The sequence below is a fragment of the Colletes gigas genome, unplaced genomic scaffold, assembly GCF_013123115.1.
Source record: "Colletes gigas isolate AHSC1104 unplaced genomic scaffold, ASM1312311v1 Colletes_gigas_Sc00013, whole genome shotgun sequence".
Lineage (NCBI taxonomy): Eukaryota > Metazoa > Arthropoda > Insecta > Hymenoptera > Colletidae > Colletes > Colletes gigas.
The window spans coordinates 6,537,620-6,556,773 of record NW_025106642.1 but is presented as its reverse complement, the minus strand read 5'-3'; the positions used below and the strand labels follow the sequence as shown (position 1 = coordinate 6,556,773).

Below are 19,154 nucleotides of genomic sequence, written 5' to 3'. Positions count from 1 at the left end.
GGTTACCCTCGAAGTGCTCTTTCAAGCGTATTAATACACTGGTTCCAGAATTTCCTCCACTGTTAGAAACAGTTCTAAAACTCTTCAACGGGAATACTGTTTACGACTTCCGGCGATTTTTCTTTCACTTCGTCTACAGTAACGAATCGCTTCCTTCTTAAAGTTTTCTACATCTGCGGAAATAAGAAAAAGTCGTAGAAGATTGGGCGAGAGTGGAAGATGTTTTTCGCCAAAAACCGTGGTGTAGACGATGCCATGTGGAGAAAAGAAGATTGGTAGCCACAGTACAAGTTTTCGGCGAGAAACAGCACGATGCATATTTTCCATTTTCCACGTTCGCCCGATCTCGTATCGTGCGACATTTTTTTTATTCCTACGGACGAAGAAAACCATAAAATGAAAGCGATTCGTCGTTGCTCGCGGTGGATGGTTACATTTACAAGACAGAAATACTTACAGAGACCTCGCGAATAAAAGCTGCTCCTCGCCTTTGACCAAAAGGGCCCCCAGAGCCACGGCAACCACCTCGTTCTGTAATAAAAACGAAAGCAGGGGATGTATACGTCTACGTAGAAGAAGGTACCTTTCGTAGATTAATTCTGACAGTGCGCGTACTGAATACACACGCACGTCGTGGCAGAGTGGTATTGGGGAATTACGGTGACTCCAAGTTATAAAGAACCGAGACGGTTGCGCTAGTTTTTGTGGAATGGAAGACAGTGGCATTTCGAATCGTACTCCCATTTTCAAATAACAAATTTGTTAAACTAGATTAAAAGAAATTATTCCTGAAGAGGTTAAACATTGATAACAAGAAAATACCAAAGTAATTAAGGATGCTCGGAAAACTGTTCCAGATATCAAGATTTAAGCTTCTCCGATATTTTCAATTACATAAGTTAATTCTTTGACAGTCGTATTAATTATCGTAGTCCTCGCTTATTAAATTCCGTTTCCAGCAATTGATATTCACCGAGAATAAATTGCTCCAACGGGCGACGGCGTAAAGCTTGCAAATGCTCTACGCGAAGCAGATTTTTCGAAATATATGCATAAACTGCGTCCGTCGCCGTAGAGCGCGAAGCGTGAAGCGTAAAGAATGTGCCTCCAAACTCTTCCACAGAACTTGTGCATAAACCGAACCTGTTTCCTGAAACTACAGTACAGGGAAAAGTTCTTTCGTCTTCTTTTCCATGAAAATGTTGCCCGTTGTTAGATAAGTCACGAACAAATCGAATGAGCTCGGCTCGACAACGGGCGTATATATCAGCTCTGACGTAACAGTATTTCACAAACAAGTGTAAGAATACTTCAGGTTGGACCCTCGTGCGAACTTTCGGTTCGGTTTGTTCCATTTTATAAATCCGGGGAAAGTAATACTTCTTTCTTGGAATCGATGAGGAGAGGATTTGTTGATCGTCCTGTGGCCTCATTGATTCTCGCAAAGTTTTACATGGCAGAGGTGCCGAGGTGACAATTACCCACGGTCCAAGGTGCAAGTCTAGCAACTTTGAGGATTCTGCAGAGTCTATTCTCTAGTCAATTTGGGTAGCCATTATTCCTTTGCCTTTTAAAGCAATCGCAACTTTTTCCACGAAGAATCGTTCCCTTTCGAGTTGTACTATGATTACTGGGGAGGCCTTGTACGGTTGAAAGATTGTTACTGCTATGGTACTGTCGGAACCATCCGTTTGTCGGTACTTGTCATAAACTTGACAAACTCTCCGAGGGTTTAACAATCGGTTCGTACCCAATCCAGCTTTTAATCGTAAATTATAACCGCGCGTTTCGTAGTGGAGAATTTATCGTTCCACTTGGTACACAGCTACGGGCAACTATTCTCGAGGGAATTCCTATCCGAAGCGGTTATGTGGGACATTACTTTGCCTACGCAACCTTCGGTGCTCGCCGGGGTTAAATGTGGAATCATTTTCTGACCAGTTCCTCGCGTCGAGCCAGATTGAATTACGATCTGCATTATCCGTCCTCGAGGAGGAATTTTGCTCCTAATTTCGTTCTCTCACCGCCTTCGTTAGCCATCGAGTCGTAAACTATGTTCTCGTTAGAATAAACCGGAATGTGTCCTAATCAACTATATCATTCTCGCTATTATTTACGATCTCTTCGTCGTGTCGTCTTTTCGCGAAAAAGAATGTCAGGTATCTGTCCCGAAGCATTTCCTTTCTCGGTTGGAAACACCTTTTGTCTCTATAGCACCTGTCATATGACCTTTTAATATTTAAGTTCAATAAAAGAACCTCTCAAAGTTCAAGCAGTTATTTTTGGAACACGCTCTGGACACGAAAAACTCACCGGTTAAAGGGGTAGTCTGGTATATTGGCTCGAAAGTTGAAGTTGTCGAATCTACGTTAAAGATGTACGAACCAATATGAATTATTCCAGATTAAGAACGCGTATATTTCGGAATGAATTGTCCTATTGTCGCATTGAGACTGTTAATTCGAGAGAATCTTCCAAGATAAGTATAATGTCCCGAATCGTTTGAGTAAGTCGCCCGTAAATGGATCTAATTACATTCTCCATTCTTGCGTCTAAAGTGGTATTACTTTCGAAATTTCGAAGAGCTTAAGCCCTGCAATATTCATGAACGTTCGTTCTGCTCGTTTAAATATTTTCCAGAATTCTAGTTTCCCGAAATTTCCAATAGAATTTATACGATACATTCCCGAGACGACGTGCTTTAGGAAAATGCGAAAAATATCGATCTTTCGAACGAAGTTTCCAGACTGCCCCTTAAGTGTCGACGACGAAGCAGGGAAATAAGTTCCGTAGAGGGTGCACTTTGGAACCGGTCGTAAGCGAACAAGCAAGGAAACAGTCCTCGAATTTCGCAGAATCGTAAACGCGAGGGATTGCATTCGCAAGCTACTCGAGGAAGGGAAGAATGAATCGCGACGAAGAAAAGGCGGTAAAGTGAAAATACGCGATCGTGCAGACGCCCTGACATTCTGCGAGGGTGGATCGATCGCCCTCCCTTTGTGCCTCGTTCGCAGCAATTGAATAGAAAAGTACGAGCACCTCCTGCACGGTACGAAAGTCGAGGCTACGGAAGAAATATTCACGATAGTTATCGATAATATAATCTTCATTGTCGCTGGGAACCCGTAACTTTTGTTTGACTTTTGAGCAGCTGCCTCCATCCCCGACTCGAGTGGAACGCTAACGGGGGAGTATTTACTCTAGCATCGGACTGATTAAATTTCTTTACAAACGAGCTAGTTTGAAAAGCAGGGCAAACGTCCGAAGAATATGGCAAGTGGGTGAAAATTTTATTTCCATCTACTTTGGTTTCGGTTTGCCCGGCAATCGAATTTTAAGAGGAAATTTTCGCTCGGGAACGAGGACCTCTTCGCGAAACAAAATTTGTTGCCGCGCAAACTGAGCGCGCCAAAGTACTCGAAGTCTCCTCAGACTACATATTAGTACCTACGAAAGATCGTAAACCGGAATGCCTGTAAAATCAGATGCCACGCGTATTTAGATTAGACCGTATCGCTTCAGGAGTCTGTTTAGTTTCGTAGATAAAAAGGATTTGATTTTCTTCGTTTTACGGTTTCTTAAAGTATCGAGTCTGTGGGACGTTATGGTGGAACTCGAAATATCAGCAGCGTTAGAGGGCTTGAACAGGGCTGTCATGTGCCCTACTTTCGGCAGGACTGTTCTACGATCACACGTTTGGTGCTTGTGTCCTACTTTTTTAACACTATGCCCTTATATCTCCGAAACGAAGCCTTAGACTGCTAAATTGTAGGAATTATTTCTTGTTTAGCTAAGAAGTTACGATAGGGGAAATATAGTTTGTTATCAGACATAAAAAATTTCTACTAACCACCTAATTTATCGCGTAGGTAGCGGTCTATTGTGACATGGATCGTCTAGCATCGGATCGAGATTGGGTTTTATAATAGAATTCGTGTCATCAAAGACTCGGATGAGCGAAAATGGTAAACGATCGCGCGTCGACAAAGGATAACTCGCCATTGTGGGAAGAAACACCTTTTTCCGCGTTGTGAATTTTATACACCTGGAGCGACGACCTGTTCGCTTGTCCATCAGCCGCGATATATGGAACGGTTATCAAATTTATTATATTCTATGCTCGCCGTCATCTTTTACAATATCGCGGGAACGTGACAGTTTTTCTATGCTGTCCATGACGGCGACGGTTTCGTATGATTGATGGGGGCCATTTGTATCGCCGCGCCTTGTTCGTTTCTGCGTCCAGCGTTTCGCGAACCGATCGAAGTTTTCACGGGTTTCTACTGTAACGAGCCGCGTTATTAATTGCTCGATATCAAACGTCGTATAATTAATCGAACGGCTACTTGGTCCTGAGTCTCAATCGATATGGATTTAGAGACCGAGAGTTTAATCGGAGACATCGAGTCGAGTGGCATTAGATCTCTTAATAACTTGGAGGTATTACGATAACTTCCCACACAAATATTTATTCAATTTTAATGTTCTATAATATGTAAATCTTTTCGCAAATTTTTGTTAGCCGCTCACCCCTTTCAGTTCTTCTAGATCTGTAATTTTCATTTGTTTTCGACAAAATAAAAGGCACGACCAGTTTCAATTAACTTACTTTGCATGGGGCGACGGCATTATCTACGAGTTAGGAATACCAATGCGAGTGGAACTACTCAAAAATTGCTCTCGGTCCATGGAAACGTAGGATTAGTTGGGTATGCCACGTTAAATCGAATTTGGCAGCCGCAAGGATTGTTCGAGAGCACAGTGTCTGGATAGTCGTGTTCCAATTGTAGCCAAAATCGATAGAGGTTCCTTTAGGATGATAGCGGAAGGTCGGTCAAACTATTTGCGAAAAGTATCCCACTTCGTGAAACTATGTTTGTACCATTTGCTCCTCATAACAAGTCGAAGTTTGATAACATATCGGGGGAATTTTTTGTAAAGATGGGATCATTGGAATTTTATACACAAGCATCGGTAATTGCGAGAGTCAAGGATATTTTAAAGTCAACTTCTTCGTTTCTTTAAAGAAGGCGATAAAATTTTATCTCGGAAGAGCTTACATCTTACACCTTGTCGATAAGTCGAAGGTCGGAACTTCTACTATCTATGCGAAGAATAACGGTACTAGATATGCTTTCAGAATCTCATCTCTGCAGGCTCGTTCATGATCGTGGACGACCGTGCCTCATAGACCATTGATCTCGTCTTAAAAGTGCTTATCACTCTACGTTCTACTTGCAACACTTTTTAAAGGCGCAAGACGTTTATGTTATCTTTTGAAAATTTATCTTTAATTTTTTATCAGGATGTCGAAAAGTCCTAATATTCATTTTTCGTTGGTGCATATACCTTAAAGTCGGAATAAAATAGCTAACGTTGAAATTGCTACCAACTACCCGAGTTACATTTCATCAAAATGTTCCGGCTGTCGAGTTGTTGAGTTCAGTCTATTCTAGTTTGAAGGCTACAGTGTACAAATCTCTGTACTCGGCCATGCAATTACTGCATAAGTAGCTTCATTGTTTGCTCGGCCTCTTGTTCCTCACCCCGGTCACCGCTGCTTCTTGTATGAAACAAGTGCCTGGTCGTGTAGCTGAATCGAACGGTCAGTTGCTCTCCTCTGGTGGTCCGATTCAAGGGAAAGACGCTTAGGTCACAGAAGGGCGCGTGGCAACGTGCACCTATTCGTGGAACTTACAAATTAAGTATCTATCCTCCAAATTAAGCTAATTCTATCGTGGCCAATGAAAGGACTTTAAAAGAACGACAAACGAAATAATTAGTGTTCTATATCTCTTTAGAATTGTAATTTCAGTTGTAACAATAATACGTGTAATACAAAGGGCGATCGATGGAAGTTTGATTTCATCTGTCCTCTCGTCAGGTCTCTGTTCGCATAAAGCTACTCATGGTGAGGCCTGGTAATCGATATTACTCGTAACGGAGCTATACCAGAGTAATACCGAGGTAATCGACTGTGAAATTAGCATGGTTTCTCAAGATACAGGAATAAATGAAATATTGCAATACGGGAAATTTTTTGTAATTAAACGGTTCCAAAATGGTAAATTATTTTCATAAATTGATTCTATGTCAACTAATAAACACGACAACACAGGTAAATAACTTTCCCTTTGATTTTTTAATGATTTGGGAATGACAGAGTTAATTATGTGCAAATAGAATGCATTAAATGGGTCAACTGAATATTCTGAATTATATGTCACACGTAATAGAGCTCCGTTCTACCGGTCGCGCTTAATTTGTTTATAGGAACATGAAATAGAAAATGATAGCTGCCACGCATATGTGACGTTGGCCTCTCTCGAGAATCGACATGTGACACATATGTGACGCGCGGTAGCGAACCTGTTAATAGCATTTTCTTTCGAGAAGCTGTCATCTCTGCTATAAATGCAATGCATTGCTGCTTCTCTTTAATCTAATAAATATATTCACTAGCATAGAATGCGCGAATTATATAAACATTATTTCGACGTGTAAGTCGCCAGAAGTTTTTTGACTGCAAAGTTTTAAAAACAAAAATTGAATCCGATCCAAGATAGACGTGAAGTTTCTTATGTCCTTGGGTGTTACTATGTTACGATTTTACATGGATTTCGAAATAGAGTTATCCTCTCAGAGATGATAAAACGAACCGTTTAGCCATTACTGAATATCTCGTAATAGATCGTTCATCGCTTACCATAAAAACAGACATTTTTTTCATGAGAGAACTTTCGAAAAATGTTTGATAACAGTTGATGTAATTCATCGCGGAGACCTGCCTTTTGAAATTCGTTGACCGTGTCCGGAGCGCGTAAAACGTCCAGACGAACAATCGAATTGGATTTATCGACGTCGCCGTCCGCATTGAAAAATACGTGGATCGCGCCACCTCGAATTTCGGAAACGCGTCGAACGGTGACGCGAAACTAATTGTCGAACGATGCGAAGACAGTGGTACACTTTACGCACCGTGGGGCGACGTGCGAATTAACCGTGGCTTCGTTCCGTTCTATCCGTCGAATTGGATGGACGGGGGACAAAACTTCGTTACTTAGTCAAATTGGCAGAAATCAAGTTTTCCGCGCGCGTACACTTAAAAAATCGCTCTACGAAACGCCGTTGCGCGCCAAAAACCGTGCCCGGCAAATTTTAATCGAAGCAACGATCAACCGTTATAATTAAAACGGTCTGCGGGAAAAAGGAGAGAACGTCGAGCTTCTGGATTTCACATTTATTTAAATTCGTGATCGCGTCGCGTAAATTTAGGAAAAAGGATTTTCACATTCGGTTCGTTGTTAAACGAGATTACGCGGAGTCGAGGATACGAGCGCGCCGAAGCGGCGGAATTCCATTTCTTATCAATATCGACTGCGCCACGTAATTCAATGTGGATGGATGTATCAGATTTATTTACAAAGCATATGCATCCTGCTTGAATAGTCAAATATGGGATGCATGTAGTTTATGCTAGTAGAGCCCCGCGGGTAAAAGTCATTTCCTTCCGGAAAAGCTGCCCGATATTTCATCTGTACTGCAGATAACTTCATTGGAAGTGTTTCATGATAGCCACGCGAAGTGCAATGATCCGTACTGTGGCGAAACTTTGTAAAACAAATTTTGACGGTATGAAAAAACATTCGTTCGAAACATATTTTTATTAAAATGATAATGTCGAGGAAGATTTCGTAAAATATGCGGTGAACTTTGATGAAAGTTCGCAGATTTGTACAGCAGCCAAAAAACAAGGGACACGTAATATTTTCAGCTACGGTAGCCCAAGTTTAAGGGGTGTAACTACCCTTCAAACTTTCATCCCTCCAATGCTATCTTAAAAATGATTAGGAATACAAATTTTTTATGGTACCCGGGGGAAGAGTAAGGTAGGATATATCGGGCAAAAAAATGAATAAGAAAGTCAGAGTATTACTTTCACCGCTTCTATTTTAAACATTGAGATGACGAACTGTTTTAAAATTCAGTTCTACACTTATTTAGTACAAATAGTGTAAACATTAGTAACGCCGCTTATTACTGTTTTACGCTATTTAGTATGGTGGACGTTAGTTTCTACTGAATAAGCGTGACAGAAATCCGTGCCAATGAAAACTTTGAAATAGAAAGCAAAAACTGTAATGAATAATGCTTCAGGAGAGTAGCCGTTGAACAGAAGTTATTAGTCGGTCTCTTTAGTACTTCAGGACTAACTGAAGGCTCGTCGTTGAATAATAGAAACAGGAACATTTCCGCCATTCTATTTTAAAAACAAATCAGGTTTACTTGGACGTCAAACAATAGTCGTTACTGGGAAGTGACAACTGTACGTGGTAACAGCAGCTCGCAAAGAGCTTTGGTTTCGAGAGAAAGGAGCAGTGAATCCTAATTTAAAATATAAGTGAACGTTTATTAGAATTTCACAAAGAAAAGTCGGCAACTGGAGGTGTAAAGAATATTTGCATACATGAATATATGCATCGTTGCGTCGGAAATACATCAAAGTGCTTTCTAGAACGTTTCGAGCGTGCATTTTTGAGGGTGTAACGGAATCCGTGCATGTAGATCCCGGATTAATACGATTACTTGATGTGTGACGCGCAGAGTCGAGCAACTGAAAACGAATCCTTGATAACTGCTATATTTATTACTAGTAATTACAGAGTATTAATTTAAAATTTATTTTTTTATTGGAATTTAAATCCTTTGACGATTGTTGAGCATTTGCCAACGAATGAGAAAATTGTTAGGAGAGATTAAAGTTTAAATTATTAATGGTACTGTCGTAGAATTCTCTCCGTAAGTCGAAAATTATTTAGGTTAAATTAATATTCTAACAAGGACGGCTGGTAACTGTTTTCGCGTACTTCTCTCGGCACAAGCGTCCTATGCTACTGCAAAAGAGCAAATATTGGTACAGTTAGACTCAGACAAGTTTTGCTATGCGCAACAAGAAACGAATGAACGTCGGAACGAAAGAGAGCAAACGTGCAAGACAAACATCAGCCGGGCAAAAAATGTAATTCAAAAGCTAGGTTAATTCTGTAGAACTGCGAAAGAGAATCGCAGTTATGAAAGGACAATGTATCGCAGTAACAATTGTCTACGGGGAAATCATTGTGCGTCGTGGAATTTCTTGTCCTCCAGTGCTTAACTGCAGTGAAGATTCATTTTTGAAATTAAAGAAGGAGATAAATCTAAAAGAGGCGTTTCTCTTGGCGCACGAATGGGCGATTTTATCGTATGATCTGTGATTCACGAAAGCTACTGGAATGTACGGTAGATTTTCCCGGCTGTTCCATTCTTCCCGATGCGGGAACGGTGCCGTTCCACGAAAATATTGCCGCGCATTATGGTACTCCGAGCTGAAGAAACCTTTGTGATGGCCAGGTTTCGAAAGTGAATCGCTGGAAAAGCAGTGAAACGCAATCGAAATCAGGTCGAGACGATGGAATTACGATGAAAAGGGATCTCGTTCGTACGTCGAATAATACATACATATTTATTCGACCGTTGATTCCTTTCTCCTTTTTCCCTTTCGGTCGAGCACCAAATGGGAAAAGGGACATCTTAAAGCTTGCACCGTTCCTAAGTATGCATTATGTAGGTTCGGTAACAAATTCTGTTTGAATATTTTACAAGGGTGTCGTGTCAAGTTTTAAATCGTACAAAGGTATTTTAGTTTGTCTTAGTTTAGGGAGTGTCAGTAATTAACAGGGCGGAGTAGGACGATCGTCTGCCCGGTATTTAACAGAATCGATCCCTAACTGGTACACAGTTAGTCATCCTGTGGTGTGTTAGGCTGTTTTGAAGATTCAGGAGAGGGGATGAACCCAATCACTCGTAGGTATGTCGGTCGATTGAATTCTACTGGTGTATGATGTGTGCGTAATCGTATTCTATAGCGTTTCACCATATTTCGGGTCATTTATTAGCCGTGAACGCATCAATTTTCGTATACTGTGACCTGCAAGAATTTCCGGACAATTATATTTCACTTATTATACAAAGGGACAGGTGTACCGTAAAAAAGAAGTAAATGCATTTGGTACATACTTTTATCTTCCACCTCGTTATACTTTGATACTGTTATTCAAAATTCAACTTTGTTTCCTCGTGTCAAAGCAAACCTAGAAAAGCAACTGTCTGAAAACTTTCGCATGCCACTTAGAATTCTAACGGAATTAAGAAAGAAAGTTAACTGTTTCTTTTGATCCCCGACTTAAACCATTTACTCGTTTAAATATCACGGCCCTGTAATATATTTTTCACGAACGTTTACCAAGAAAATGTTTATTATCACAACCGATAAAAATGAATATTCATCGTGGTCGGTTTATCTCCCACTGCTTCGTACCTAAATTTGATCTGACTGAAGGAGCATGCAGAATACCCTGTCACCGGCAGCGACTCTATCTGTTTACAGAAATCATGTCTCGTAAGCAACGTCTCGGGATAATCCCCCTGAGACCGTACGCGTTCTCGAAATCCGAACGACTTTGTCACCCCCATGTAATACACGATGTAACGCCCTTGGAAACGCGATAGAATACGAGCCATACCGACGCAACGATTAATTAACAAATATCCATGCAACGGATATGGCGAGTTGCCCCGATTTCAATGTATTTCCATATCAGTTTATAACGGGGGAATCGGATTTGATAGGAACGACGTTATTTAGCGCGCCCTGCAATTGAAATAGTCGTCGATAATAACGCGCGACGGGAACGGGATACACGAAAGAAACGTAACAAATGACGCGTGCTTTAATCACTCGATCCCCATCGCGTCGTACAATGGTATCCATTTTCATCCCTTTTGCCGGCATATTAAAATCCTATTTTCAGTTGACGCGGCGTCCAATATTCTCGTCGCCGACGCGCAGTTGCACGGCGCCGTAGAAATTAGTCACGGAGAAACGCGAAAAGTAAAAAGTTTATCGGGTAGGTAAAGAGCATCCACGAGACGAGGCACGCCGCGATAAACTTAATTGAAACGACGCTGCGCGAAAAATAACGAGTCTTGTCACGGCCAGACGGCTCGTTCTTGCGTTTTATCGTTCCAAATTTTTCTAGCCATTTCGATAGTATACCAAAGACTTTGTCAATGTAGAAGAACCATCATCGGAGGATTTACTCCGTGTAACAAAGTTAGCACTAGATGAGGGCGAAATTTGTGTACCCGAAGAAGGGTGGACTCGTGGATATCGGATATAAAAGAAAAGTAATATAGTGGAGGCTGTGTGTAAAATAACAGAAAAATCATTTTCTTTATAAATAACGAGGAGGAGAGAACAAACTTTAAGGAGTACCCTTTTCAGAATGAATTATGGGTATTCTATCGTGCAAAATATCGATACTCGCGTAAATAAGTAGAAAAGATCAATAATGGTCAGACGCGTCGGAGCACTCATATTTCTTTAGAGAACAGAGACTCGAACGAAAAAATTTTATTTCACATTTTCGATTCTTGGTTAGATTCTTCCTCAGTTCGTTTATTTATCAAAGTATAAAAAATAAATCCATTTATCCGAACGTGAACTCCATTCGTTTTTCGAATGGAAACGATGAAGGTAGGATAATCAGTGCATTTCTAGTATATAATTCTATCCGATTCTATTCATATAAATGGAGCTTCACTGTACATATTCACCAGTCCAAGTACCGAAGATAAATACTCACTGTCAAGTGCACATATTCACTGATCCTTCGCTTTTACGATAACGCCTACACCGCCAGAGTCGACGCTGCACTATTGTCCGAATATTTTTGTTAGTCGTTGAAGCTCCGTGCAATAGGTACGCGTTCGATCGGTTCGTCGAGCGCCGGGGGATGCGCGTTTCGTTCCGTGACTCGATAAAGCTCTGTATCTCTTTTCGATTCAATCCGCTGTTTACGATTCCCGTCAGGAACGGACGGCGACGGAATTATGAACGCCTCGACGCAGAAATTCGCCCCGGCCGAGAGATTGCGTTCTTATTTCGCGTCCACCGTGACGAAATTAGATTCTCGTCCCTTCGTCGATGAAACGTGGCACCCCCAAATCGGGGGAGGGTAGCTTTTTGTCGACGGGGAGGAAAAAGGTACAGAACTCATCCGAATTTGAATATTATCGTACGCAAACGTTTCCAATATCGTTTGCAGAACACGTTCTATGATTCCAGAACACGCACGAAATAAATTTCGTAATGGAATCATATTTTTTGTGGGAACTCTTTATTCTGCGTATAAATGGTACAGGTTAACGCATTCGATAAATAAGTAATAACGAGGCGTTTCAGATAGGTATGATGAAACGGTTCGGACAATTGTTGCAGTACAGCGATCGTTGAGTGTTTATACACATAGGGGATAAAATATTCGAGCATCGTTCGAAATACATGGAATACGTAATCGACCAATTTGAATTATCTCGCAAAATATTTTGCATTTTTCAAATAAAACATAGTAATGTTCATGTAGATTTGCAATATACATTGTTCTCGAGTTGTAGAGAGTCTTGTGTGATCCTGCAGACGTCATATCATTGATTTCCTTACCCTTTCGACACGTCTAGATGTTAATCAGATTTGCCGGAAATCTTGTTCAATTCTCTGACCGAGTATTTCAATATTGTCATGGGACGTTCTGTAGACAATGGATTTCAGATGAACCCGCAAGTAAGCATTCATCGTTCTTGTACCTGTAGATAGTGTTTGCCGAATAGCCAACATATCGAGCATAACTCGTAAACAATTGATTGGAATCAATAATATCAGCTCAGTTAACACAAGATTTGCTACAACTCTTAAACAATACGAGAAAGTTGAGAAATTCATAAAATTACTTAATTTAATTAACTGCTTCCTTGATTAATATTAGCCGACAAAATATCGCAAGAACGAGCGTCAGTTTCAGTTTTACATAAATTCTGAGAAAATTAGCACGGTTGAATCGTGTTTCGGGCGTATAAAATCTCGACCGAAGCGTTCAGCGCACGAACCAGGTATCCCCACATTTTTATAAAATTAGGTTAAATACACGGAGATACGTTATTCATCTTGCGATAAAACGAAATCTGTTGGAATACTAAACAGAATAGCACACTTCGTTGCACTTAAGGCAACTATATAAATTTATTTTGGTCTGTATCGATTATAGAATGAAACGGGATCTTTTTTCTGTCGTCCAATAACATTGGAAAAGCTAGAGATACTCTGCTATTGCACTGACTCTATCAATTGTATGCGTTACATATACATACAAGTCGTTCAGAGTTTGAAACAAATATTCGTCCTGGTTTTTCGGATAAATCTATGCATCGGGGCCGATGGAAATTCTGTTGAAACTTTTATAGAACCTGTTGTTCTCTCTTTTTATACGTAGCTTCACAAATCCAAATGCATAGGCTCGGATGAAAATTGTCTTGCATGTTTGGAATACGATTTAAACAGACTAACTTTGACATCCAAACGAACGAAGCCACAGTCAACAGCTAGTTCATAATACGTAGAATTGAGAGAACTTTGATCCACGAATTGTTCCACGCCCTTTTTGATGAAACTTTTCAGACTCGCAGAGCAGTGGAAAATAAGAGATACCTACGTATTACTTTCAGCTGCGATAACTCAAGTTTACGGGGTGGAACAACCATTCTAAATTTTACTCTTCTTTGTTATCTTGGATATGAAACTTTGGAGGATAACAATCTTCGCTGTTGTGATACCGTCTTGAAAACTGCTGGAGATACGCGTAAACAGAAGATTTATGGTCTTGCTCGGGAAATAATGTGCCGTTGTTGGTAAAACGAAAATTAATGAGAAAGTCGGAATGTTACCTTTGGCCACTGTCGCAAATGTTAAGTATTTGAGACATGCTAATTTTTACTCCTTATCTTGCTTTTAGTTAAAAAAAACTTTTCGGTAAAAAGTTTGTTGAACAAACTTTCTTGCATCTGTAATAATTTCCAAGATAACGCGAAAGGAGTGAAACTTTATAGGGTAGTTTCACCCTGTAAACTTGAGTTATTGCAGCCGAGAAAAAACGTTTTCCTCATTTTTGGCCGCTTTACGAATCTGTAAAGTTTCCTTGAAATCTGCTATGGATTTTGTGGATGTACCTTGTCGTACAAGGTTGTATAAACCAGCAGAGATTCGTTGGAAGATTAATTCAAAGGCTTCTAACTGACCAGGGCTTAACTTTTTCGTCGAGTATAAACCAAATGCCTCGAATGACAATTTGTTTAAATGTTTCTCTACCTTTTCCAGCGCTCGATAAATCACACTCTTCTTCGAGAATAGATATAATACATTAATAAATTCCACATTTGCTTCGTCCGGGTTTATCACCGTGGTAATTCGTGCACGTGTAGATAGGGGGCAACCCCATACCCTAATCTAGAAATACACTGGGTCATTTGTGGTCGGAGCAGTCCTTCTATGGTTAACGCATTTGCCAGGAATGTTATGCCTTTGTAGCAGCCGTAACCCGCAATGCCGAATCGATCACGAGGTTTCCACAGGTTCGCGGTGGGGCCACAATAGTCGCTCCGGCATCCTGTTCGAAACGCATCACGACCCCCGCGATTATTCCGAGACGCGGAAGCACCGTAAAAGCCGCGTATCGATCGCTAGTATCGTGTGTTTTCCATTTACACTTACTCAGACACTGGCTGCGGTGGTGAAACCACTGGCCCATATTTTCTGACGACTTCGACGCTCGTTCTCCTATCTCGTTCCAGTAATCGAGACACCTACGTTCATACCTTTCGTGGGCAAGAAGTGTTAAAAACCGATAAAAAACGAAGCGAAAGTGGTGAAACACGCCGGTAGTTAAGAAAATAAAGACTCGATGTCCACGGTGATATAGCATTTAATTAACATCGAAGAAAGAAATGACGTTTACCATATGAAAATGAACTCGGTTACGGAGCTATTTCCTCCATCTTATTATCCAGTCCTCCGTGCATACCGTTAAGTGTTTGATCATCGCGCTGTGTCGACACCATTCATAAATATGCATATCTTCTCGTTTGATACATTTCCCGGCTCAAATACCACGCTAATTTTATACGGTTCGGGTTCTCAGATTTTTTTGATTTTTTTTATCGATACATTCTCCGATACACCGATTGACAATTCAACCTTTCTGTAAGGTCTTCTTTCGTATCGAAAAAACAATACAGGAATATGGAAGGGGGAATGAAAAGTGTTCGATCACGCAAGATATAATCTGCGAAACCAGGATAAAACAAATGACTGCAGACAGCCATCAGCAATAAATTTCATATATACAATAGAAGTTTGGACAATCAATTACTCGCGAAGTAACGCTGACTTTTCGATGAATTTTGCACAACGATGGAGCTTGAAAAACCAAAGCTAATGGTTTGCGAAATATTTAATGTTTAAGTAACGGTTTTCCACTTCTTTGCATTATGGTTTCATCGAACGTGGAACGTGCTATGATTTTTTATGCATTGAGGTTGGCTGCAGTGATACGTCAGAGATCTTCATTTTAATACTTAATGCTCGGGCGACAAGTAGTATTGGCCTGACTCAAACATTAAATATACAAGCAGCAAGGTACCTAAGTGGCGGTTTTCACGACAGGAGGGTCTACGAGAGGGTCCACGACGAATTAATGTCGTTTCCGAAGCGAAATTTCCATAAACTACCATAACTATTTTACGCGAAGCTGCCGAACCTATATTCCAGCGACGTTTCCTTGGCCAAATTATCATAAATTGAAGTTAATGCACCAGCAACGGGCTACCGAAGTGCCAGTAGGTGTTTCTAGATTTAGATTATACACGGTAACCCGTGCACGTGCTGCTTAATCTAACCATCGCTTTCACGTTTTAACTCGACTCGATAAGTCTAGATTCACGTCTCTCCATTCAAAATCTATAAAGCGTAAATTTCTTTCAAACCCAAGCAACAAGTGGTTAAGAGCGGAATATTACGATGCAATTCTTATCGTTTTCATTCTCGTTCGAAAATTGGGCGCCCGCGGGAATTTATAGATTTTTATAAATTGCACGCGGCTCCGCGGATTTTAGGTCGCGCGCCAGAATCGTCTGCTGCGGGTGTGTTTAGCGTCGTTATCGAAATAAGATCGCCGTTTTCGACGATCGGAAAATTCCACGAAGCTTCGATAGGAACGATAACGTCGAAATTCGCATTCGTCGCGGATCTGCGCGAAATAGCAACGAAGCCGTTTCCTCCGCGGTGAAATCGGGACAATCGTCGGCGATAAAGAAGAGCGTCGCCATTCAATTCGCTCGTGATTAGCAGCCGGTTGAATCCTCCGTTAGTCGACGGCATTGTTCTTTTATGCGTATCAAATGGATTGTAAAATTCAATTTATCTCGGTTCGAATAATGGTAAGTTCTCATCCACGCGATATCCACCCCCGATATCCACCTTGGGCGGTTATCTCGTTAATGGTCGGATCTCATGCTGCCGTTCTATTTATCCGTTCACCGCTTATTAATTGAACGGGGAGCCCGTTTCTCTTTTAATCCGGCAGGTAACTCGCGCGCGTCGTTTGATATCGTCGACGACAAACCGGAAAATAAATGAAAACGATGTAAACGATGTATTTCGACGCAACTCGATACTCGCCCTTTTCCCGTCGAATAAACTGTATTTATTTCGGATTTTATCAGCAACGAGGGCTGGAAATTTATTAGATGCTGCCGTCCCATTGAACTGTTTTGTTAAACCTTTGCTTTACAATATTGAGTAGTACTCGTGGTCCGTGCTACAGGTCAAACATGGCAAACACGTGTCGCACTCGCGATGCTAATTATTACGTCAACGTGACAAAACCAAGTGACACTGGTAGTTAAATTAATTGCATTCTATATCGTTGCATAATGGTTGACGTTTTTCGAGGAAAATTCCACCTAAAGAGTAATTAATACGTATGAGTGTTTAAAGGATTACGATACGAAATACAAAGCACGAATTGTGCAGCAATACTTGCTTCATCATTGTCCGAAAATATATATCCGTCTCCGCTGTCTTCAGACGTAAATCCCATCGAGAATTTATGGAATAATTTGAATCGCAGAATACGGATGACACCAATACATTCGAAAGGGAACTTATTATAAAAACAGATTGGAAGACGAATGGGAACGAATAATTTCAGAATATTCGAACAAAATAGAAAGCAATTATAGGCTTCTTATGGTGTTCGAATATTTCTGAAACATCGTAACATCGTTACAAAGATATGAAAATTTTGTTATCCTGTGCTTGTAGGAATTTGCTAATTATTTCTAATAGTTTGGTGCTCCATATTAGTTTGCAGTTAGCTATTCAATATAGAAGGCAAACTGATTTCAGTTTGGTACGCGAATTACAAACGGTGTAACCGCTTCGGGATGAAGTGCCGGAAATGCGGGAACTGTTTCTCGAGGACAATGTAAGAGTGCTGTAAATTGAATGTTGCTCGGTAAACCTCTTGGGCTTCCTTCCCCGTTTGCTTTGGTCTCAAGTTTATATTCAAAAGGCAAACACGCGGGAATAACGAGTGTTAACAACGAACATTTCGAACTGACTTTGAGCGAAGAAAACGGGGGAAGTAAAGAGAACAAACTTGTGGAATAAATTAGCTTACTTTCGTTCATCTCGGTATTATCAAGCAGTACCGCATAAACTTTCGGACCACTTAATAATGTATGTCTACGAGGATTAATAAAGTGATAGCTCTGCTTGTAGAGACAAAAGAATCGACCTATCCAGTCACCGTCTTCTTTCAATTGTCAGAAGACTCTCGTAATTGATTAAAATAGTCTGGTCGTCGACAGACATTGTTCTCTTTCAAGAACAATATTCTCTGGTACAAACGATACTAGAAATTTCAGGCAAGAAACGAGGTAAATAGAAAGGGCAATTCCAGTTCTGAAAGTCGTAGGAAGAAAAAGATCAATCTATCAGGCTACTGATTCGGGATTGGAACTTGGATCGTTCCTTTGCGGGGCAGTCTTAATTAATTACGCTATCTAGGTCGTCCTCCGGAGTATTTCTAAACCTAAAAGTCGAAATGATTGCGGTCTGTACAGGGCGTGCCATATCGACACACATTTATAGTGGAAAAACTTCTTTAGATTCGATCGGTAAAAACTTATTCAGGGGGGAATAAAAGTTTATCCATTATTCTTACTCGTTATTCATTTTCTGAATGAGTTGCACCGAACGTTCATACCACTTTCGTTCCCAGAATTAGGAGCGTCCGAATCGCTTGAAGTATCGGAACTCCCGAACTTGGAAACATTTGAACTCTTGCCAGAGAAATTCCTAAACTTTCCAACTGTACTACAGGACCACTTGAACTCTCGCGAATTCCCAAGCTTTCGAACGCTCGAGGTTTATCAAAATTCCGATTTCTCGAAATTAACAAACGTTTAATTACATCCACACCTCGGCCTTCAGCGAAACGGTACGGTCAGGTGTCGGCAAATTCGAAGCAGCGTTTGAAATATCGCTTCGAATTGTAATGAGAAAATTGGTCACGAATTTATGGGATGACCCGTGATAATTGGTGTTCCAAACTTTTATGTCGGTCAATGCGGAGATTTTTCCTGGAGAAACTTTGAGTGTTCGCAGAACTGTCGCTAAATTAAAGCGGCCCCTCGAGCAATCTCCGCGAGATAAATTGTAATTGTAAAAAAAACATCGAGAATTCGAATGCTGTCTGCGAGCAGGGCGCGATTCGAGGGTGCTCGAAATCTTTTTACACGTTCGGCTCGGTATGAAATTTCGATGGGACATTAACAGAGGCCGAGGTTCGAACGTCACTTCCAATTGCATTTGCATCGAACGGTCATTAGCGATTGCGCGACGAAACTGTGCTCGCGAACGGCCTCGCAGCCAAGGAATCTAAGTAGGCGATGTAAAAGCTACTCGGTTTAATTTGCCGCGCTTTCGGGATTAGGCGGCGTAATCCGTTTAATTCCCGTTTACGAGGGCACTTTTTTCAGCCGCCACAAAGGAAGTGCTCCCGTTGAAAAATTCAACGCGACGTCCCTTCCCGACCCCTCTCTTGGAAAGTAATATCCAACCGTGGTATTGACAAGTCAATTTCTCAGCCGCATTTTTCCGACCGACAGTTAACTTTTTGCTACGGTCCGCGCGTCCCTGCGGAATCACAGCTCGTTTTCCG

At 41.0% G+C, this 19,154-nt stretch overlaps 1 protein-coding gene across 1 annotated transcript in view; it reads right to left on the bottom strand.

Annotated features, from left to right (window-relative positions):
* The window catches only part of LOC122399378 (head-specific guanylate cyclase), a 50,369-nt gene that overhangs the window by 18,000 nt on the left and 13,215 nt on the right, over nucleotides 1-19,154 (bottom strand). The window contains exon 2 of the mRNA XM_043400027.1: nucleotides 458-531. Coding sequence (XP_043255962.1) covers nucleotides 458-531 — 74 coding nt within the window. The remainder of the gene's footprint in view (nucleotides 1-457; nucleotides 532-19,154) is intronic.